Below are 19,999 nucleotides of genomic sequence, written 5' to 3'. Positions count from 1 at the left end.
TTTAGCTCCCACTGTCCTCCTCCAGGCTGAGGACAGAAGCAGCACCGGTCCTTTGCTTTCCGCTACATAGCAGAGGGATGAATATCATTGTGTGAAATCATTGCTTTAAACTTTAACAACACACTCCTCATCACATTGGAGCATAAGGAGCTGGGAGGGGGCCACAGGGCAGCCGAGCTGTGAATAGGCCTCATCAGTGAGGGTGAGGGTTCAGATCCTTATATTAGTTATACAGGAGTCACCCTCCCCGACCTAAGGCAAATAAGCCACTTACCGCAATTATTTGCAATCACTAAATGTGGTATTCATTATAAAAGATTTTTTTTTTTCATGCCTTGTCATAATTTCCTATTGTTCGTGTGAAAATGGCAACCAAAGGAGCATTTTAAGTGTTACTGTGGAGAGAAGGGCATCTTTTTTTAAAGACTGCTTCAAAGTCTGAATAAACTTTCAAATTGTGAGATGAAACTGAGCCTTATTGTGTACAGAAGCCCTCTGAGGGAGAAAATGGCAGGCTTGTGGATCACATTGTATTGGGCTGATTTGTAAATATAAGCTTTTGAAATGCAGCACAATACTCCATCACGAATATTTCAGCCGCTGCATATTTCATGCTATTGTAATACTGGAACTGTTTTTATTAACCTTATCAGCAGGTATTGTGGTTGGAGATATGTCATCTTCCATACGTACGTTTATCTGATACCTGGCACCTATAGATGTGAAATGACAGAGTGGGAAGTGTCTATAATGAGCTGATCACACAAAGAAGAAGCAACATCAGAGAGAGCAGATGAACAATTATTCCAAACTTTCCCTCTAGTGTTTATCTGTGCATCTGTCTTTGTTTGATTACAGTTTCAAGAACCGAAGCCTCACTCTCTTAAACCTCCTATCATTGCGGGGCGTAATACGTTATTTGGTAATGCAAACCAAATATCTGACTAATTAGCAGTTCCCTCACGTTGCTATACGTTTTTTCACTCTGCATATTTCTGCCTTCCAGATAGTAATGCAATTAAGCACAACATTTTTTTTTTCTCTCCCGACAAAATTGCTTAAGTAGATGTAATTAGAGAGTGAATGTTTTGATGAGGAGGACAGAACTTATGGAATATATCCATAAACCTTCACTAACATCATACGGTAGCTATAGGAAGTGGTGCTGTTGTAACTTTTGCACTTTGTATTTTAAAGACTATTTTAATACAACACTCACATGCCCATATGTAGATTAGGTTGCTGTACTTGCTCCGCCTCTTTACAGGTTACTGAGTCCACATTTATGTCTAAAATATGAATTCTCAATATCAACTGAAGCTAATAGTCATCTATGAAATCAAGTGGGCATTTTAATCCCTCTTTTTTTCTTACTGAGCTGCAGGAAGGCACATTAACAAAAATAGTGAATTTTCTACTAGAGAGACTCTAACTTTGGAAAATAGCCACATGATTTGACTAATTGTGACTGCTGAAGCTTCATATTAACTTTGGTTAAACTTCAGGGTGCATGTTTGCACACAAAGCAGCTCTTGTCCCCCAAGTCTTACACTGAAGCTGAACAGGAGCTGTGATAACAATGACCAAGTCTTGCATGAAGAATATTTTCAAAATTAAGTATACCTCTCTGAAATACTAATTTGTATCTTATTATAAATCAGTGTTTTTTTTAAAGGGAACCCATTTCTATTATCAAATAAACTCACAATCCCTGACTGAATGATATATTTTATGGACATTTTATATTATATTTATATTATATTCAACAATAACAATAGCCATGCAGAACAACTCATAAACTGTACAATTAACTCAAATAGTGAGAGAACGAGATTTGGATGCAGTTTGAGCAGATTATTCCTTGTGAATATTGCATCAGAGATTAATTTTCCTGATATTTTTAGGAACTTATATATATTTAAAAATACATATAAATGTATAAAATATATTTTTTTTTATCTAATCCTCTGCCTGTATTATGCTTTTCTTAAATGTTTAAAATTCATACATAAATAATAGGCTTCTTTTTTGACAAATTCAGTGTTTTCTTCTCCTTGACCCCCTAAAATCAAGAAGGCTTTGCGACCCCCTGTGTAAATCTGGCGACCCCTATGGGGGTCGGGACCCCCTATTTGGGAACCAGTGATTGAAACTACTATGAAAACCCTTCATTCAGAAAGGAAAACCAGTCCCTGCTCCCATTAAACCTCATATACTGAGCTAAGAGTTTGAGAACTTGTGGTGGCATGCGCATCTGTGTGAAAACTGGTGGCAGCATGATGCGTCACAATCGCCTCTGATCAGTTACAATGGAAATAAATAATTCATGCTGGAGGAAATGAGTCTAATTAGCAGGCAGTTTGGGTCCTTTGATAAAGCTGAGGACTAATTCTATGAAGGGCAGGAAGCTCTGTCATCAGTCAGCCCTGAACAGATTAGCATCTATTATGAATGAGGGACGCGCACCCTGGTGAAACCAAGTGTGTCCGAGAGACAAACTTAATAACTCCTGCGATGGGACAAACTTCCCCCCGCACCCTTCACAACCCCCTCCTCCTCCACAGCAACACACATATATCCTCCCTCCCTTCTCCCTCCCTCCCTTTCTCTCTGTCAGTCTACGCTCCCATCCTGCAGGTCTATTGTGTGCAGGTAGAAGCATGCCGCAGCAATGGAGAGCCTCGCCCCTCTGTCCATCACCCTGACAGCTGTGAAAATACATTCGCCATGCTGCATTAAGGAGCGTCCACAGTGTTTAACACCACACTTAAACACAAAAGGAATCTGGGGGCACCTTCTCCATGCCCATTTTCCACGTCCCTGCACCATATTCCTTGTTGTTTGTTAAAGAAGAAAGAAGAAATCACTTCATTTTAGTGCTTTACTTCCTCACCAGATTCGTTTTTGCAACTTCTGCAGAATTAAGATGATGTAGCTGTGAAACTTGCGGAGCAAAATGATGCCACATGTCTCCTCTCTCTTGCGAGAACAACACAATAAAGGCCAATTAGAACTGAGTGCGGAGCCGTTGTGACAAGCAAAGGTCCCGGTATCAGGGGGGACAGGCGTGGGCGGGGTGGACCTGTCAGCGCTACATTGAGGGAGATAACAATAAATAGCTAATAATGACACTTAATGAGCTTGATTAAGTTGATTTGTTATGGAAAAAGTGCAGCAAACGGTGGATGTAGGCGATGTGACGAGAGAATGATTTTAATAGATAGGAAACTCTGTTGGGGCTTTGCTGCACAATGGGGCTGCAGAGGGAAAAGAAAGGTACAAAGGGATGCTGAATGGATTCTCACGAGACATATTTGAGATAATTAGATAAATTTCACACTAACATACATCATTCACTCAAGGACATTATGAACGTTACATTTCTCGGCATACAGAGGATTTCATATATTTTCAGGAAACGTCTGGTCTGATTATTTTCAACTTACATGTTTCCAGCAAGCCCAATATGTTCACACAGTATATGAATGTCGTTAAATGCTATTATGGGAGCAGTAATGACTGCCAGATAATTATCCCTCCCACTCAGACTTGACGGCTGCTGAATTTCTCTCATTTCACCACATAATTGTCTATGATTGAATTGGAGATTTTATATACTTCTCTGTTCTTTCAGGCTGGGTTGACTTTCCACCAGTGATGGTGGAGGTTATCACAGGCCCTACAAGTCCCCAGAATTGCCCTGTAAACAACATGCAATAGTGAACAAAGTTTCCTTGGCTTTCAATGTGCCTCTCCCCAATTTTCCCTCGAAAGCGACGAAGAAAGTCAGATGAAGGGAAGTTTAATTAAGTAAGAACCTGTTGAGGAAGATTTCCAATCATGGTCTTCAGAATGAGTGCATTCAGCGTATTCATCTCCAGGCGATATGCTCTCTCTTTATCCAAGTGTGCGCTGGAGTTCTCTAGAGGGACCCCAGTTAATTGAATACATTAAAGTAGAGCGCCGGAGGCTTTATTTATTTTTCTACTTTAGTCAGACTTGTTTAAAGGAGACCAACTGCTGATGTTTGGCCCCTTCTAGAGTTTAAATGGTCTCTACACTGGGAGTGGTGTGCAGGAGTAGTGGTTTGAGAAGAGATTTGATGTAATCCACAGCCTTATTTATTCACCATGAACCCCTGAGTGAGCCTAGTTTATGTTTTTGGCAGTCATTCAAATGTGCATCTTGGCCCTCAGGCCTGTGTCCCATTATGTATCTAAAGGACTCAACGCAGAGGAACCTAAGAAGCTTTCATTTTGTTCCCTTTAATGTTTTAATGTCTGTTTCCCTTGTAACTTTTACGACAAGTTGCGACACACTAAACTGACCTCGTTCATGTGATCTCTTTGAATTGGCGTAAACCAACTTTAGACATACGGCGGTATCTCACAATTTTGGCTCTTCCTTAGATATCTTGCAAAAGATTTTGTGTTTATTGTTTCACGTGAACACAAATGCGAATTCCAATCACGTGGTTTTTGGACACATTTTGTGATTTTGCATGAACAATGTGTTTCCATATTGGAACTTCCTATATACATGATAGTTTGTACAGATGCAGAAAAAATGTAATCTTCAAATTACATTTGACAAACATGACTCCATCTCCAAGGTGGAAATGTAATACTGACACAATTAAAGAGCATATCTGAGATTTTCATATTAAAAGTCCAAAACCTATATGCCATAGGTCAATATACAGTTTATATGTTTATACATTGGAGTTTTGTGAAAGGTGCCTTCAATTCTTTGGACATCTGTAAAGACTTACAGTAGTAGTGCTCACTGACTTTAAAGATCAGTTCATAGATAATTCTTTGGACATCTGTAAAGACTTACAGTTGTGCTCACTGACTTTAAAGATCTGTTCATGTTCAAGTGTGCCAAATCCATTTTTTTTAATATATTATTACAAATGCAAAAAAACTTGGCCAGAATATTAGGTGTCTCATTGACAGTTACTAAAGGTTACGACTTTGATTCTGACTCCATATTAACACTTAACGCTGTTTCAAAGCAAATAAGATCATATCAAAAGCTGTAAGTAGACGACTCTCAATTACATACTGTATGAACTGAACCTGGATCTGGATGGGTCAGAGCGAATGTAGAAATGACAGAGGAGACTGTTTAACAAGCAGCCTGACTGGTGGACCTCGGGGTATTAACATCATGTGATGTGTGAAATCTAGACGGTGGCTTTTCTCCCCAGTGGGCAGCGAGATCAGATCCCTGGACAACAGTCATTAGTCAACATGCTCTTCACCTCCGTCGTCACATTTATCACGGCGACACAGAAAACTTACTTGCACAAGCACATTATATGCTCATTAATAACCTGGTGCAACATTCATCTTGCTGCAGAGAAAATTAATTTCCTTGCTGTGGTGCACTTGTCCATTTAAACCAGTTGTCAAAAACCTTTTTTTCTTTGTTTTGCTGGGCAGAATTCTCTGTATCCCTTCAATCATAGTTAAAAAAGGTAATGGGATAAATATTATTTTGCATTATATTAAAAGTCGACTTAACCTGTTTTTCCCATAACAAATATGCATTGGCGGTATAAAACAAAACAATGGAAAGTGCTTTTTAGAGCCGTATTTGCTGTGGAGAAAGTTCCCCCGAGTTGTCCACAGTTTAATCTGAATATGTAAAACACTGTCATTTGAATACCAGGATGCCTTTTTAATAAAGAACTAAAGTGAGATTTAAAACGAACAAGGTGATTAAGAGCGACTGTGCTGGACATTTATGTAGCAGGACTGCTCATAATGAATAAAGATTCATGCTTTAGTTCCAAATTTAAATTTTTTGCACAAAATGTGCCTGATGTAGTCAGCTTTTAATCACCTCACTGACAGGAGTAACTGCTTTCATTTAACCTTGACTGAAGATCATGAATTCTAAAGCATTTAATTGGATACGTCATTTAACAGAATGAACAGAGCAAATTTTCACCAATTCAAAGGCTCAGATTGACAGACAGTGGCAGTAAGACCCACCACAATTAAAGCTGATCTGTATTCACTGGCCCTGTCACCCATCGCCATTAGTGATGTGACTGTTTGATCATCTCTGCAGAGAAACTTTGCTGAACTTCACCTTGTTTTGAAAGGACTCGACGTTGAATGAAAGACGAAGGTTGAGGAGGGGAAGGGGCTCTGGAGGATAGTGACACACACACACACACACACACACACACCTATCTACCTCTGGGACCAAAGCTCCCTCTGATGCACCTCTGGTTTAACAGCAGTAACCATCCTGGAAATGGACGTGACAGCACAAAAGAAAACAGTGCAAGTCTCACACCATTATGTTTATTATCTCCATCAGTGGCTTAATTGAAATGTTTCAAAATCAGAAAATAACAATGCCATCTTTTTGAGACATTGGAAGTAATGGCTTTGTCTCGTCGCTCTCTGCAGACAATTGCCCCAGTGATGTGAAAAACTGTGTCAAGTGGTACACAGTGAAATGTGCGGCAGACACTTAATTGTTTTCCTGCCTTTGACTTCAGAGGGAACAAATTCAATCTGTGTGCCAGACATTTCCTCTGTGACTAAGCCTAACCAGCCAAAGCATGTTTGGTTAAGCAACCAGCCCCAGGGTTAAATTTCAGATTTAGCAATTACAGTTTTTTTTATCCACAAAAATACAATGTGTTATTTAAATGAACATAGCTTTGGGATGTTTCTGTTAACCAGATCCAATATAGTGGTTCTCAAAGTGAGGTCTGGGGACCCCTGTGGGCCCTTTGGAGTGCCCCCAGGGGTTCTTCAGAAAAATGAATTGTAGATTAATTTCACTCCATTTTAACTCATAATTTCATACAAGGAGAATAGATCGTCTGTTTTTGGGTCATCAACAAGACGTCTCTATATTTATTGTGCAGATATTTCACAGTTTTCTTGTGAACATAATTGAGTATCTATAATATTTTAAGTGATACAGTGAATAATAATGTTTAATATGGGCTAAATATTTGCAGCATTTATACATCCTATACTCTGGATTATAATAAGATGCACAAAAACACACAAACAAAACATAATATCACAGGCGACAGCTAGAAACACGCCTCATACCAAACGCTTTATTCTATCCTCTTGGGAAAAATCTTCTGAAAGATTTTGCAACTGGGATGACACACAGGCTTATTCCAGCTGGATTCGATCAACACTGACATTTTGTAACAGAAGAAAGGCATGTTAAAGGAAATGCAGATTAGGGAGACCAAATCAAATCCACTCAAGTGTTGTTCATTCTGCCCTGCCACAATACAAACCATGTGTGCTGCTTTTAAGTGGTGAAAATAATCTTAAGATTATAGAGTGGTCTCTGGTGCTAATTGTCTCAGAGCTGTTTTTCTTTTGCTCCCATTAATTCTTCCTTTAAGAGCTTTCCCCCGAATGTTTTAACAGGATTTTGTCAACTGTTAGCTTTGGAGGTATTGTTTGATGGCAAATGTAATGAGGGAATCATCATTTCAACATGTGCGGTGAAACAGATCTCACAAATGTTCTTCGGGACAGCTGTCGCAACAGATTTGAAATGTTAAGAAGTTTATGCTGCCTCAGAGGAGAAGCACTTAGTGCCTGCTCACTGATGTGTGTTGTTCTCATGCTCAGTGAGGGAAGAGTCTGACAACAGGTTTGAGACGGGAACAACTTCAAAGCTTCCATATGGGGTTAAACACAGATACACTACATACAAATTCTGTATTATATAAGACTCAGATTCAACATTTGGACAATTTATCCTCAAAATATTACGATCTTATATTGGTGACTGATTTCTATAATATCTGTAAAGTCCCCCTCCATTCAGAAACTGACTGTAGTTTGACACTCATCTTTGCTCACTTTAAATCTGACTGTCCGTACGAGATGATTTTGTGACATCACTACTAACTTGGCAGCCAATCATGGTCCAGAAACCTCCAGCACACACACACTGAGAATTAAGTTTTCACTGGAGTAGGCTTTTGTGTCTAGTAGTTACACTTTTAGTAGATCTGACTAACTTTTGTAGTGGACACATTATTATACATTATTATTCCACAAAGGTTATATTTTTCTTAATTTTTATTTTTTTACTTACTCTCCATTGATGCACATTTAATTTCAGACTGAAACTGTCCTGCTGAAAGCTCGCTGCCACAGACTGTTTCTCACCAACAGCTTCGATGATAACACCAAACACTCTCTCAACTAAACAGTCTCACTCCAGCTGTCAACAGTTCTGCATCCACCGTTGATTCCTTTACAACAATACATACACACTTCCATTGTTCCTGAATAGGTCACTAAAAACAAAGAAAAAAAAAGTCAAAAGCATATCGACACCATCCATTTATCCCCCTTTTTACCTCCCAGCACCCTCCCATCTCTCGCCTTGCAAACCAGCTTACTTAATGTTGACGCAGGGCAGAGCAGCATGCACAGGTGCTTTCATGACTGATTGATATTGTTGGGTTTGAGGCTGTAATATTAAACAAATGGTCCAATCTAAAGGGCCCACAGGGAATTTTAAAATTCCTTGCTGTGAAACAAAAAGCGACTGCTGCAGCACCTATTGCTTTGTAAGTGGTAACCACAGAAGTTAGTAAGCACACTGCAGGAATACAGTAGCTGGCTAAGAATGAGGGTCTGTAATCTGTAATTATCGTGCTAGATTTTAATCACTGATGCATTTTGAAAATGACAATGACACTCATAATTGTTCCAAAATGCCCTGTTGTCAATAGCAGAATTTTATATTGTTAGAGACGACTTTGCAAGAAACACTGTATGTATACGTTTTCTAGTGAACTCTTTCTCCTCAGCTTCCAGAAAGAGATTTTTTGTTCCCATGCTTTTTGTTTCTGTGGCCATAATGACTTTTTGACAGCTAAATTGATGCAGCACTTCATCTTATTGTGGCTGGAATGAATACTTTTATCCTTTATGAACATGCTTTTTCCTTTTCTTTTTTTTTTTTTAAATGTAAAGCCACAAGTTCGAAAAAGGAGTGACCTCGCGCGTGAATACGATTTGATCTGAGGTTATGTATATTTCATGTGTTACTGATTTGTTTTGACAGCGTTACTCAGTGTATCCACTCCACTGAAAGTCGTCCCAGGCTTGTCCATTTGCCTGTAGCCTGGATTCATGGCCAGCAATGAATTGTGTGTTGAAGGGTCTGAAGGAGAGAGTTAATGAAGTAAAAATTAATGAAGCACGTGAGCACCACCATCTCAAGGCTGTAAGCTCCTCCATGCCCCATTTATAATGTATGATCTCAATAAAATCAATCCAATGTACCAGTTTTCACTTAGGGTAAGAATAGATTTACAGATTACAGCCCTGTGTTCCCCTGGTCATAATTACCCCCTCACCTTCCCCTCCCCCTCTTACAGTCAAAGTGTGCTGCTGGACTCCTTCAGAGAATTTAATGTGAAGTTTCACAACACTGTGCACAGACAATGTCATCGTCCTCCTGTCACATTGCTGAATATTCAGCTCTGATAATGCAGGTAAAAAACGTCACAGCCTCCTCCAGACATAAAGTGTACCAACATTTACTGAATTTAGAGTGTTTCCTGGTTTGGCAGAGCGGCATATTTGTGCTCTTAGTATCTTTTTTTATATGATTAAATGTATGTGAAATGTGAGGTATAAAGCTCTGAAAGCCCTTTAACATTTCCTCCACTCCTGAAGACTTGTTGAAAGTTGAAGGAAGATAAAGTGCAGCAAGTTGCCTGTATTAGAGCTCCCCCTTCAGGTGTCATGGAGACTGAACTGTCCACATGATGAGAAACGCCAGCGTTACATTACAGTCCACTTTATTTCTCATCAGCACTGATAGATCAGATTCTTCCTTAAAAAAATCTTTTCTGACGATGACGTAAGGTTTTTGGTGACTGCGAAGAAAAGTTTTCATGTTGTTTTGCCTGTTTTTGTGTTGTTCTTTGTGTATTTCTGTCCATCATTGTCGTGTTATGTTGATTTTCTCTGTGATGTAGAAGATTTTCCCCGCAGAGACAACAAAGTCAAACTAACTAACTAGACTTTATGTCCAATAATATATGCAATTAAAATCCCCATACTAATTATTATTATTATTGTTTTAAATTGTGCAAAATGTGACCCTGAAGACATACCTGAAAATTCATCTTTATTATTTACAGTTCACTATATACTCACAAATACTCATAAAGTATGCATGAGATTGTTTGCATAATTTCCATATTCTCTGCATCGTCAGTCGTCTCACTCCTCCGGAAACTGAAGTTGTAAACTACATCAAAGCTGCAATTTCAAGTCGTTTAAAAGTATATCCAAAATTGTAGTTTTAAGTATGTAATGTATGAATCCCAAGTTAATAAGAGATAGATCTTTGTTTTAGATAAACTCATACTGGCTTCAGACATGCTCTTGAAAAACAGAATTGTCAAGTTAAGCTGCCTGATGTACCTACCCCTCCACCTCCATGAACAATTCTGTATTTATAATGTCATCTTATCACGCTCCCCTTGAAGGCAGCAGCAAGTGCACTTATGCCTTTCTTTGTTAGGGTGAGTTGGCAATTTCCTGTGAGATGGAACAACTGCAGGCAGCCCTTTTTTTTGATAATGTCCCTGACACCTGGACCAAACTGCTGTTTCCATCACTTTGCAGGCTGGAACAGGAGGAAAGGAACATGTCATAAGCCTCCTGCCACCCAGAGTCACTCACTGTGCATTTAACAGCACTCTCCTCACTACACTTTCCGGGATGTAGAGGTCAGAGCCAGAGGCAGATTCTTGTGTGGAAAGTTGTCTTGCTGAGCTGCATCAAAAAGTAGGAACAGTCAGTAAAACCCCTCTTTTCATCTTAACATTTCATTACCTTTTATTATTGTCCGAAAAATATGTACCCAATTATGTTGTGTGTAGTTGCTGTAATGACTTTACATGGTGTAGGATGTTAGGTTTGTACCATGTAAAGCTGGTTATTAATCAGCGAGCCTGAAAAGGTGTTTATTACAGAGGCCTGACAGATTGATTCTAAATTATAATTAATCAGTTGATTTTGACCCACAGATTGTGATTGTGCCCTGTGAGTTTCATTTATTCAGCTTTTCTTCTGGCTCTACTACAATCACCGTAGACCTGCAGGACTCCCAAGCAAATTAACAGTCTTCACGCTACCCTGCAGCCATAATGAAAATATCAGTCAATCAAAAGCCATATTATGCTGTGAAATCCTACCACATATCTCCAGACCTGCATACAAATAGAAACTGCAGAATAAGCGCTCAACTGTTTCAGCTTTATAACTGGCAGAATATCAGTGACAATATTTAAAAGCCTTGCTGCACTGAGCACGTCCACCTGAAGCACCACTGCACTGAGATTCTCTACTTTTGTTGTCTGCTGACGTGCAATAAGGGAGATAATCTGGATATTGAGATGCTTTGAGGGGGAAATCCAGCCTTAATTCCTGGAGGTAGGAGAGCAGGGCATGCAGGGAAGTGGGGACCCATCTGCGACCTGTCTGCAGGTCCGGTGATGTATAGCTGTGGGCTGGACGGCCACAGTCAGGGCTGTGTGTTGCTGCTCAGTGTGCCATGGCATTCAGGGCACTTCAACCCCCAGTCCCTCCTTACAGGTACCCCGCAGCCCGCCACCGTGCGCTACTCATTTACTGCTACACTGGTTTTCATAATTAGCGCCGCAAGGCCTCATTAAATCTGCTCTAATGAATAAATATTGTATTTCATAGCCTGATTACCAGATCAGCTCAATGCTTGAGCGTTGTAAACAATTACTTCCCTAAATATTCATCACCCCAAAGTGGATGATCATTGGTATTTAATACAGGACTAGTATTTTCAAGTGCATCTTTATTATACTAATAATAGTTTTTGAAATGTTCCTTTTGGAGGGAAAAAAGGAGGAAAAAAGAGTTGTTTATTAGAAGTTGTTTTCGTACTGCAGCCTTAAAAAAATATTAGAATCATAAGATGATGGTTTTATTTAAATGCCATTTTATAAATGAATATAATATAAAAAATCCTGTAATTAATCCTGTCTTTGCACCACAGAGGTGTCAGTTTGACTACATAGTCATTTTTAACCATTTGTCATAATTCATTTTCTAATTAACTGTATTATATAAAGAAATATACATAAATATACATTATGTTCTGCTCATATATAAATGGGACTGGACAAAATATAACACAACTTTACATGTTCTACAAATGTATCTAATTAATAAATCAAATTTTTGTATTTTGGAGTTTTTTCAATGTTGTTTATTATTATATTGTGTCAATATCTGTAATATTGCTGTCAATAATATTGTATTTTATTGTTTGGTTTTATTGTTAAAACCAAAAAAAATATCAATAGTTGTGTAATTAATAAAGCCTAGAGTTACAAACTTAATTAGGAATACACAGCAATGATAGAAGACTATTAGATTTGTAAATTGCTACTATTATTTGATTATTAAATCACAGAGCTTAGAACAGTCTCTGTTACTTTATTCACTTATACACACAAAAAAATTTCAAAGTGAGACTTTAAATAAGATTAAATGGCTCGATCACTTGACTTGAGTCAAATAACAAATTTAAATCTTAAAGGAATAGTTTGAAATTTTGTTAGAAGAGAAGCTCGATACCACCCTCATGATTGTATGTTTAATATGTTTCTGGAACCAGTGCCCAGTTAGCGTAGCTTAGCATTAAAAACTAGGTCATGAACATAAACACGGTGTAAAAGAAGTGGACATAGCTTCTGAGTCTGAAAAGTAACGCCAATGCGGAAGTGCCTTAAACCTGCAGTCTGTCAGTGGTTAGCAGTTAGCAACTCCACTGGTTGCAAAAAGAAGTCAGATGGTATAGAAGTCTATGAGAAAATTAACCGACTTCTAACTTAATTTATTAGCTCAGTAAACCTTATCCTAATGAATTTATGGTCTTAATCGCTACTTTAGTTTTCTTTAATACAACATGATGTTCATTTAGTAAATTATGGTCACTACCACTGTGACCAGTCAATCAGAATAATTGATGTGCATATTCATGGCAGTGTGTAAAAATAGCAGTAAACTTGTTTTTGGGTGCCATCCCTGTTTTCATCTTTGAACCTTTCACTGTGTTTTCAGTTTATTAAATTTAACTGTAACCTTTTGGTCGCCTAAAAATGTTTTATTCAGTGTTTGGTTGTACTAAAAGACGGCTGTTATTTTTCTTCTTTTGGTTTAATCCTGTTTTACCAATTAATATCAGTTAACATGAATTATGGATGCACCTTACAAACGAAGCTAGCTCCAAAGAACCGAGATGGCGACGGCCAAACTGCTCGAGGCCTCAAAGCGGAAGTGAACAAAGCAATCGTTGAGTTAACAGTGGTTGCATCTACTTCTTTTATCTGAATGAAGGTGGCCCCATATGAAGAGTGGTGTGTAAATATAGTAAATATAGTAATAGTCATACAATGCAGATTTTGTTTTGCTATATACTGAACTCATAAAAGTGCTCGGTAGTATGTTTTCTTGTGTTGTTGTTTTCTTGTGTTGTTTTCACAGCAGTGTTTTTTGAGTACTTGTGGGATTATAGTGCACCACAACATAGCTGAGATGGTTGCTGGAAACCTTTTGTCTGTCACACAGATATTAACAACCGTACTTAAAAGAAAATCATATATGTACACATTTGAAACTATTTTATACCTGAAAATGAATAACCTTTTACATGCTGTATACTGCTGAATAATCCAACAGGTATGTTCTCACTGCCTCCATGAATAGCAGCAGTTTGGTACTCTGTGTTTCTAGTGTCTCTATGGGCTTTCTTCATTTTCTAGGTTCTGTCATCGCTGCGTCTGCAATCCATTTGCTTAAAGCCATAACATTACGACCACTGACAGGTGAATTAAATAACACTGATTATCTGGTTATCATGGCAGCTGTCAGTGGGTGGGACATATTAGACAGCAAGTGAACATTTTGTCCTCAAGTTGATGTGAAGATTGAAAAATGGGCAGCATGAGAATTCACACAACTTTGACAAATGCCACATTGTGATGGCTAGACGACTGGGTCAGATCCACAAATGGTGGTTATAATGTTATGCATGATCTGTGTAAGTTTAAAACAAAGTAGGGTGAGCCATAAAACCAGAAAGTTGGGTGTCGCACCTCTTTTAGAAACAAAGGCTAATGCACATTCCTTCCAGTGTCTTATTTTCTTCAACAACGCTAACTTAGCAACATAATTACACTTTCAGCTACATTTTCAACTTAGTACATTTATAAGCTATAAAGAGCCACATTAGCATTAACAGAACTGTTTACGTCTACGAAGGAACTACAAGTTCAGCATCAAGTATCATCCTTTACTCTCAAGAGAGATTAACGTTACTTGTTTTGATTCTTTTCGAACAGTTATTTCTTTGCAGCCAGACTCGTTTCTTGTCCTTGAGGCAGCGCTACGTCTTAGACCCTCTCATGTTAGGCAGACTGGCGCTACAGTAAAGTATTTCTGATCACAGTGACTCACTATCGCCTCTTGAGATACAAAGTGTATCACAAGCAGGACAAGCAGGCTAGCAGGTTAGCATGCTACCGCCAGTAGATATTTTGGACACAATACATAATACATCAAACTATTTTTCTTTTCTTTCTGTCTGATAATTTTGTTAATTTTGAATGTTTTAAACTAAGTTCTTACATATAGAGAAGCCGGAAGTTGTAAGATCATCCTATGAGGTGATCTGATGTTTTGTGGTAACGGAGTGAGTGTGGTGCTGTAATGGATTTCTTTTGTGGACAGATGTGCCAAGGTGTGACTACGGTGGCGGGGACCGCAATTGCTGCAACTAAAGATGCAAATAAAAAAGCGCTGCAAATAAACAAAACGATGCAAATTAAAAAAATCCACAACGGAAGTGAATTACCAGGGACTGTTATTGCGGTGAAGATACAGAAATTTTTTTTTTTTTTCCATGTCCCTCTAGGGGCTCCATATCTTCTTTTTATTTGCAGGCGCGTTTCTTTTTGTTTGCAGCATTTCTTGTTAATTTTCAGCAATGGCGGGTCCCGGCCACCGTATGTGACCCCTGACTTAGAAGCAAACAGGAACTTTAGTGCTTTTATTTATTATTGTTAATGCAGAGTATTAATTAAGAATAAAGTCTTAAAAGACCCTCATCAAAATATCTTCTTGTGTGTCTCTTAAACTACTGTACTGCAGCAATAGTTGCAAGTATGCAAGTAATTTGGGTACTAATGTAATGTCTGCCCCTGATATTAGCACTGAAACAATCACATTAATGGAAAAATAATCAACAAAAGTCTTTTATCGTGCAAAAATGCTAAAGATTAACTTGTTTCCAGCTAAAATGTGAGCATTTTAAATTTATAGTCATAACAGATGACCAGATGTGAAATTTTAATGGGCAATTTTTAATATAAAATTTTTATTTGTAATATTTTATAAGCTATACCATTTGTGTACCGATATATTACATATATTTTTCATATTGAATGTTTATATTTTATATTTTATTTTATTTGTATAGTACCTTTAATGCAGGTTGTAAATGATCTGACCCATTGAAGTTTGGCCACGCAGTTTATTGACACTTCAACTTTTACTTTTAAGGATGCAACTTACTATAAACACTGACTGCAGCTCGCCAACAGCGAAACATTAATAAACTTCCAGCCTTCACACTCGTTAAGATCTTCAATCACCAGCAGCATTCAGGATTCCTCCTCCACGTTTCAATAACAGTAATTACAGCTGCCACTGTTCTGGGTAGAGTGATGGTCAAGTCAAAGAAAACTGATAACATGATTCTGCAGTGATTAACGCTTTAATGAAAATGTACAGTTTAACCCAATGAACACAAAGCAAAGCATTACCATAGCAGATATTCTCCATCAACAGCTCAGCGTAGCTCCTCCTGTTAGGAGTGCGGCGCATGATAAACAAGCAGCAGTAAGATAACCTCCACCTGCCATTACCTTGGAGAAGAAATCTCAACCGTTGATTATTTTTGAAACAGTATCATATAATCAGAATATGTCCTGGTGCAGGTCGAATGAAGTACATTTCAACGATGAACGACACAAAGGTTAATTCCATGTCATTTCGTGTAGAGTATTACACTTCTGAACAGAAAATGCAGGCCATAACTCTATTGCCACTTCAGTGGCACCTTCAACCATTCCTACTTAACAGTGTAAGGCAGAAAATGAGCCAAAGAGACTGGAGCAGAGCGAGAATGTGCTTTAACAGGATAAAATGATTTACAGGTATGAGATTCCCATTAGAGTGTGCTAATTGTTTCCACACCATTAGTGACAGTTATCTAATGAAGGATATTTAACCAGGCGCTGTAGTATATCACACAGTACCTCGGGTTTAGAAGTGAGAGGCAGTGGACCCCCACTCTATGCCCTTTCCACCTGCACCACCTCAGTACCGTGCAGATCATTCGGCCATTTCTACAGGACATCCCAACTAGAGCAAATATTTTGTTTAGTTGTGTTTCTTCCACCCTCAACATTTAGCAGATTTACAAAAAGCTATGTAACTTGTAAAAAACACAAGAATACATTTGCAACTAGGAAAAAAAGAAAAAAAAAAAAAAAAAGGCACAAAGACAAAATCCCTCAGAGGCCAATTCATGCGGTGTAAAAAATATACATTTAAAACAATGTAAAATACAGTAGATCATCTAAACAAGCCAGATTGTTTGCAGCAGGTAGGATGATTCGGTTCTCTTTTTTTTTTTATACATGCTATGGGAATATGTACATCAATCTTCTTAAAATATTTAAGGTCACACACAATTTAAGGTGTTTTTTTCCTACAATGTGTTTTGCTCCACCTCAGTTTACATATAATCAGTCCAAATGTAAAGGGCTCCGCTCTTGAGGACAGACAGGACAATGTGTAGGAGAACAAAATAAAAACAGCTTTATACTGGAGAGAACTGGCTGTGTGCGCCTCCTCCAGATGTCACTCAATGCTCAAAACTCATGTGAAACTTCACAAACAGGAACAATAAGCATCGTGTTACAACGTTTGAAACACTAGGGACAGTATTTGGACTTTCTGTGCATTTAAAAATGGTCACAGAGTACGTCAGTCAGGTCCAGGATCAGCTCCTTCGTCCATGCTTCACTCGCTACCCTCTTCCAGCTCCTTCTTCAGGCTGCAGTGAAGATAAGAGAACCTCAGTGTTAAAAACAGACATTTCATTATAAAATAATAAAACATAAAATTAAGAAACACACAAACGCTCCACTCACCTTTTCAGGTAGGCGTGCACGTTATCAAAGCCGTGATATTTAGCCAGGTAAACCAACACTCCTGTAGCACATCGGCCGTCTCGTGCCCGACAGAAGCTGCAGTTACAGATCCCTCTGCATGGCGGGCACTGCCACTCCTAACCAGGGACGACGAGAGATTATAAAAATCAGTCAGATTTGCCCAACACACACACACACACACACAATCAAACGTGAACACAATCTAGTATGTTGAGGTACTCACCGGATTCAGCAGAGCGTCTCGGACCTCCTCTCCGTAGCGATTACGGAGACAGGGTCCACAGAACTGACCCCTCACCCCCACACACTCTGGGTTACGGCAGTTGGTTTTGGTGTCGATTGTTTTCTGGCGGCACTGGTGGCAAGTGGATCCCTGAAAACAAGAGACGATTTGTATCCCTCTTTAGCCAAACAAGCTTAATGGACAAACGCAGCTTATTTCTTCGTCATTACAGTGAATGTGGGACCTACAGTGGAGCTGTTGTAGACTTTCTCCCGCACGTTGTGGCAGATTCTCTGCAGCTCCGACTCTGTGATGTCTTCCACGGGCCGCACTTGATGAGGGATGGCCTTGGAGCCGTTGAAGGAACGGCGACGGGGCTGCACATGAAATAAATGTAGTTAATCAGAATGCGATTCATGTCTGTACTGTGCATTCGGAGAATTTGATGCCACATAAAAAAGGCGATGAGACTTGTTTTGATATAACTTACTGGCTCTTCGTACTCCTCGAAGTAGCGGCTTTTGCGAACCAGGCTGAACTTGTCCTCGGGCTCTTCCTCCGGAGTTGGGCTGGGGGGTCCGTCCACCAGCGTGCGGGACCGCGTGTGGGGTCGGGACAAGCGCTCCGGGTTTCTCCTACGAGCTCCTGGAGTTCCCATGGACCTCCGGGGTGCCTGTCGAGGCTGAAGATGTTGATATAGAACCAATTAATACAGAGCACTGATAAAAGCACCGCATGCTGAGGTGAGATGTGAGACGACAGATTTAACTATTTATCTGCAGGTTTAAATTACCGTAGCGGACGCCGACATCGCCATCCGCCTTGGGAAGAGACCAGGTACTTTGTGCAGCTCTGCCATGAGCTTTGCAAGCTAAAAAATAAATCAAATATGAATGAGAGATATGGCACAATGACAATGGAGGCTGTTCTGGCTAAAGTCCAGATTATAGTAGCAATTAAATGTGAAAAACAAACACAGGAAATTGTACCATTTCTTTGTTCTCCTTAATATTCAGGGCTCTCTTGTCCATGAAGTTCTCCTCCTCTCCAGAGTCGGGGTGCTGCACTCTACTTTCAGCGAGTGGTTCTGACGCAGGCCTCTTCCTGCCCGTCTTCTTGGTGGGGAATGTCATGGCGACCTTCAGGACGTTGGATCTGCGGCCACGTCTCGGAGGCTCAGAGTCTACTTTCTGAAAGAAAAATATAACTCACAGTTAGAAGGAAACTTTTGGTCGTGTCTGGTGAAGTTCTGAAATATGTTGCAACTGTAACTTTACCATAGCTTTCATCCGACGGTTGATCACGGTCTCCTCAAACCCGCTGCATGTATCCTCCTCTGATGTTGCCTCAAACATCTTTGGTTTCTCTGCCATCCTCCTCGTCTGTCTTAAGCTGCTCCTCTAAACACAGACACAATCTTTAGTTGCAGATGGTGCCGCTCAAGACACGACACATTCGCCGTGCCGTTTTTCTTGGGAATAGCGAGACTTGGTATTTTATCGTTACCGTATTTGCAAAGCCTCCGTCGGAGCCGAAGCTATCGCAGCTGTCGTCGGAGGAAGAGGAGGAAGTTTCCATGGGAACCAGCGGGGAGCTGCGGAAGCTCCTCAAACTCATCCTGGTAGATGGAGGCTGGGCCGCCAGTTTCTATGGATGACAACAGGTACGTTTATAAAACTGAGACCGTCAGAATATTTAGGTTGTGTTTCATACATAAGCACCAACTTCGTGAATTCGTACATTTTACGTAACAAACTGTTGGACTTCATCAAGTTATCTTGCTTCAAATGGTTTACAGACAGGCTACAGGTAAGGATTACTTACATTATCAATTAATCGTTTGGTCAATAAAATGTAAGAAAACATCAGAAAGTCCAAAACCTAAAATAATTCAATATATCGCTTCTATCGTGGAAACCTGCACTTATTAAAGTTTAAATAGCTAGAACTCGTTTATTTTTTGCTTAAGTTATTTGTCAAAGTGGCCAATTTGCATTAATGTTCTGTCAGTGGAGAAATCAATGAATTGACTAACCTTAAGTTTCAGATATAAAGTTAATTTAGCTTATGGGACACCCCTGACATTTCACAAAGTTAGACACATGTAGGTAACTGGATCATCTATAATGACTCTAATAGTTATATATGATATAATAACGTAGATTCATCATATACATATATATATATATATATATACACAAAATCAGATAAATAATTAATGATGTTAGTTTGAAGTTGGTAAACTCTGAATCGTTGAATGAAATGTTAACCTAACAGTTACAATGTGGTCATAACAGGATGTTTTATAATCAATAAAATAAACTCACACACACTCTTGCTGATAATCGATTAAACTGTAAAAATAAAAAGTCTGTTCTTTCTTACCATGGAGCGGGTGGATGGCATTTTTCTTGTAGTAATCGTCACACAGACACAGACACACACACGATGCTGCAGCT

General features: G+C 39.1%; 1 protein-coding gene across 1 annotated transcript; it reads right to left on the bottom strand.

The window, feature by feature from the left end:
• Positions 1 to 15,732: 15,732 nt before the first annotated feature.
• On the bottom strand, positions 15,733 to 19,999 carry cdca7a (cell division cycle associated 7a). The gene is made up of 10 exons (XM_035676113.1): positions 19,926 to 19,999; positions 19,047 to 19,187; positions 18,818 to 18,940; positions 18,530 to 18,730; positions 18,334 to 18,411; positions 18,031 to 18,222; positions 17,789 to 17,917; positions 17,541 to 17,690; positions 17,297 to 17,433; positions 15,733 to 17,199 (listed from the first exon to the last, which is right to left on the bottom strand). The coding sequence occupies exons 1-10, from the start codon at positions 19,944 to 19,946 to the stop codon at positions 17,166 to 17,168; spliced, it is 1,206 nt and encodes a 401-aa protein (XP_035532006.1). The 5' UTR covers positions 19,947 to 19,999; the 3' UTR covers positions 15,733 to 17,165.

Source organism: Morone saxatilis, unplaced genomic scaffold, assembly GCF_004916995.1.
Source record: "Morone saxatilis isolate NCDOM2014 unplaced genomic scaffold, NCSU_SB_2.0 Contig5, whole genome shotgun sequence".
NCBI lineage: Eukaryota > Metazoa > Chordata > Actinopteri > Moronidae > Morone > Morone saxatilis.
The sequence above is the reverse complement of the archived record's forward strand: the minus strand, read 5'-3'. Positions and strand labels throughout refer to the sequence as shown.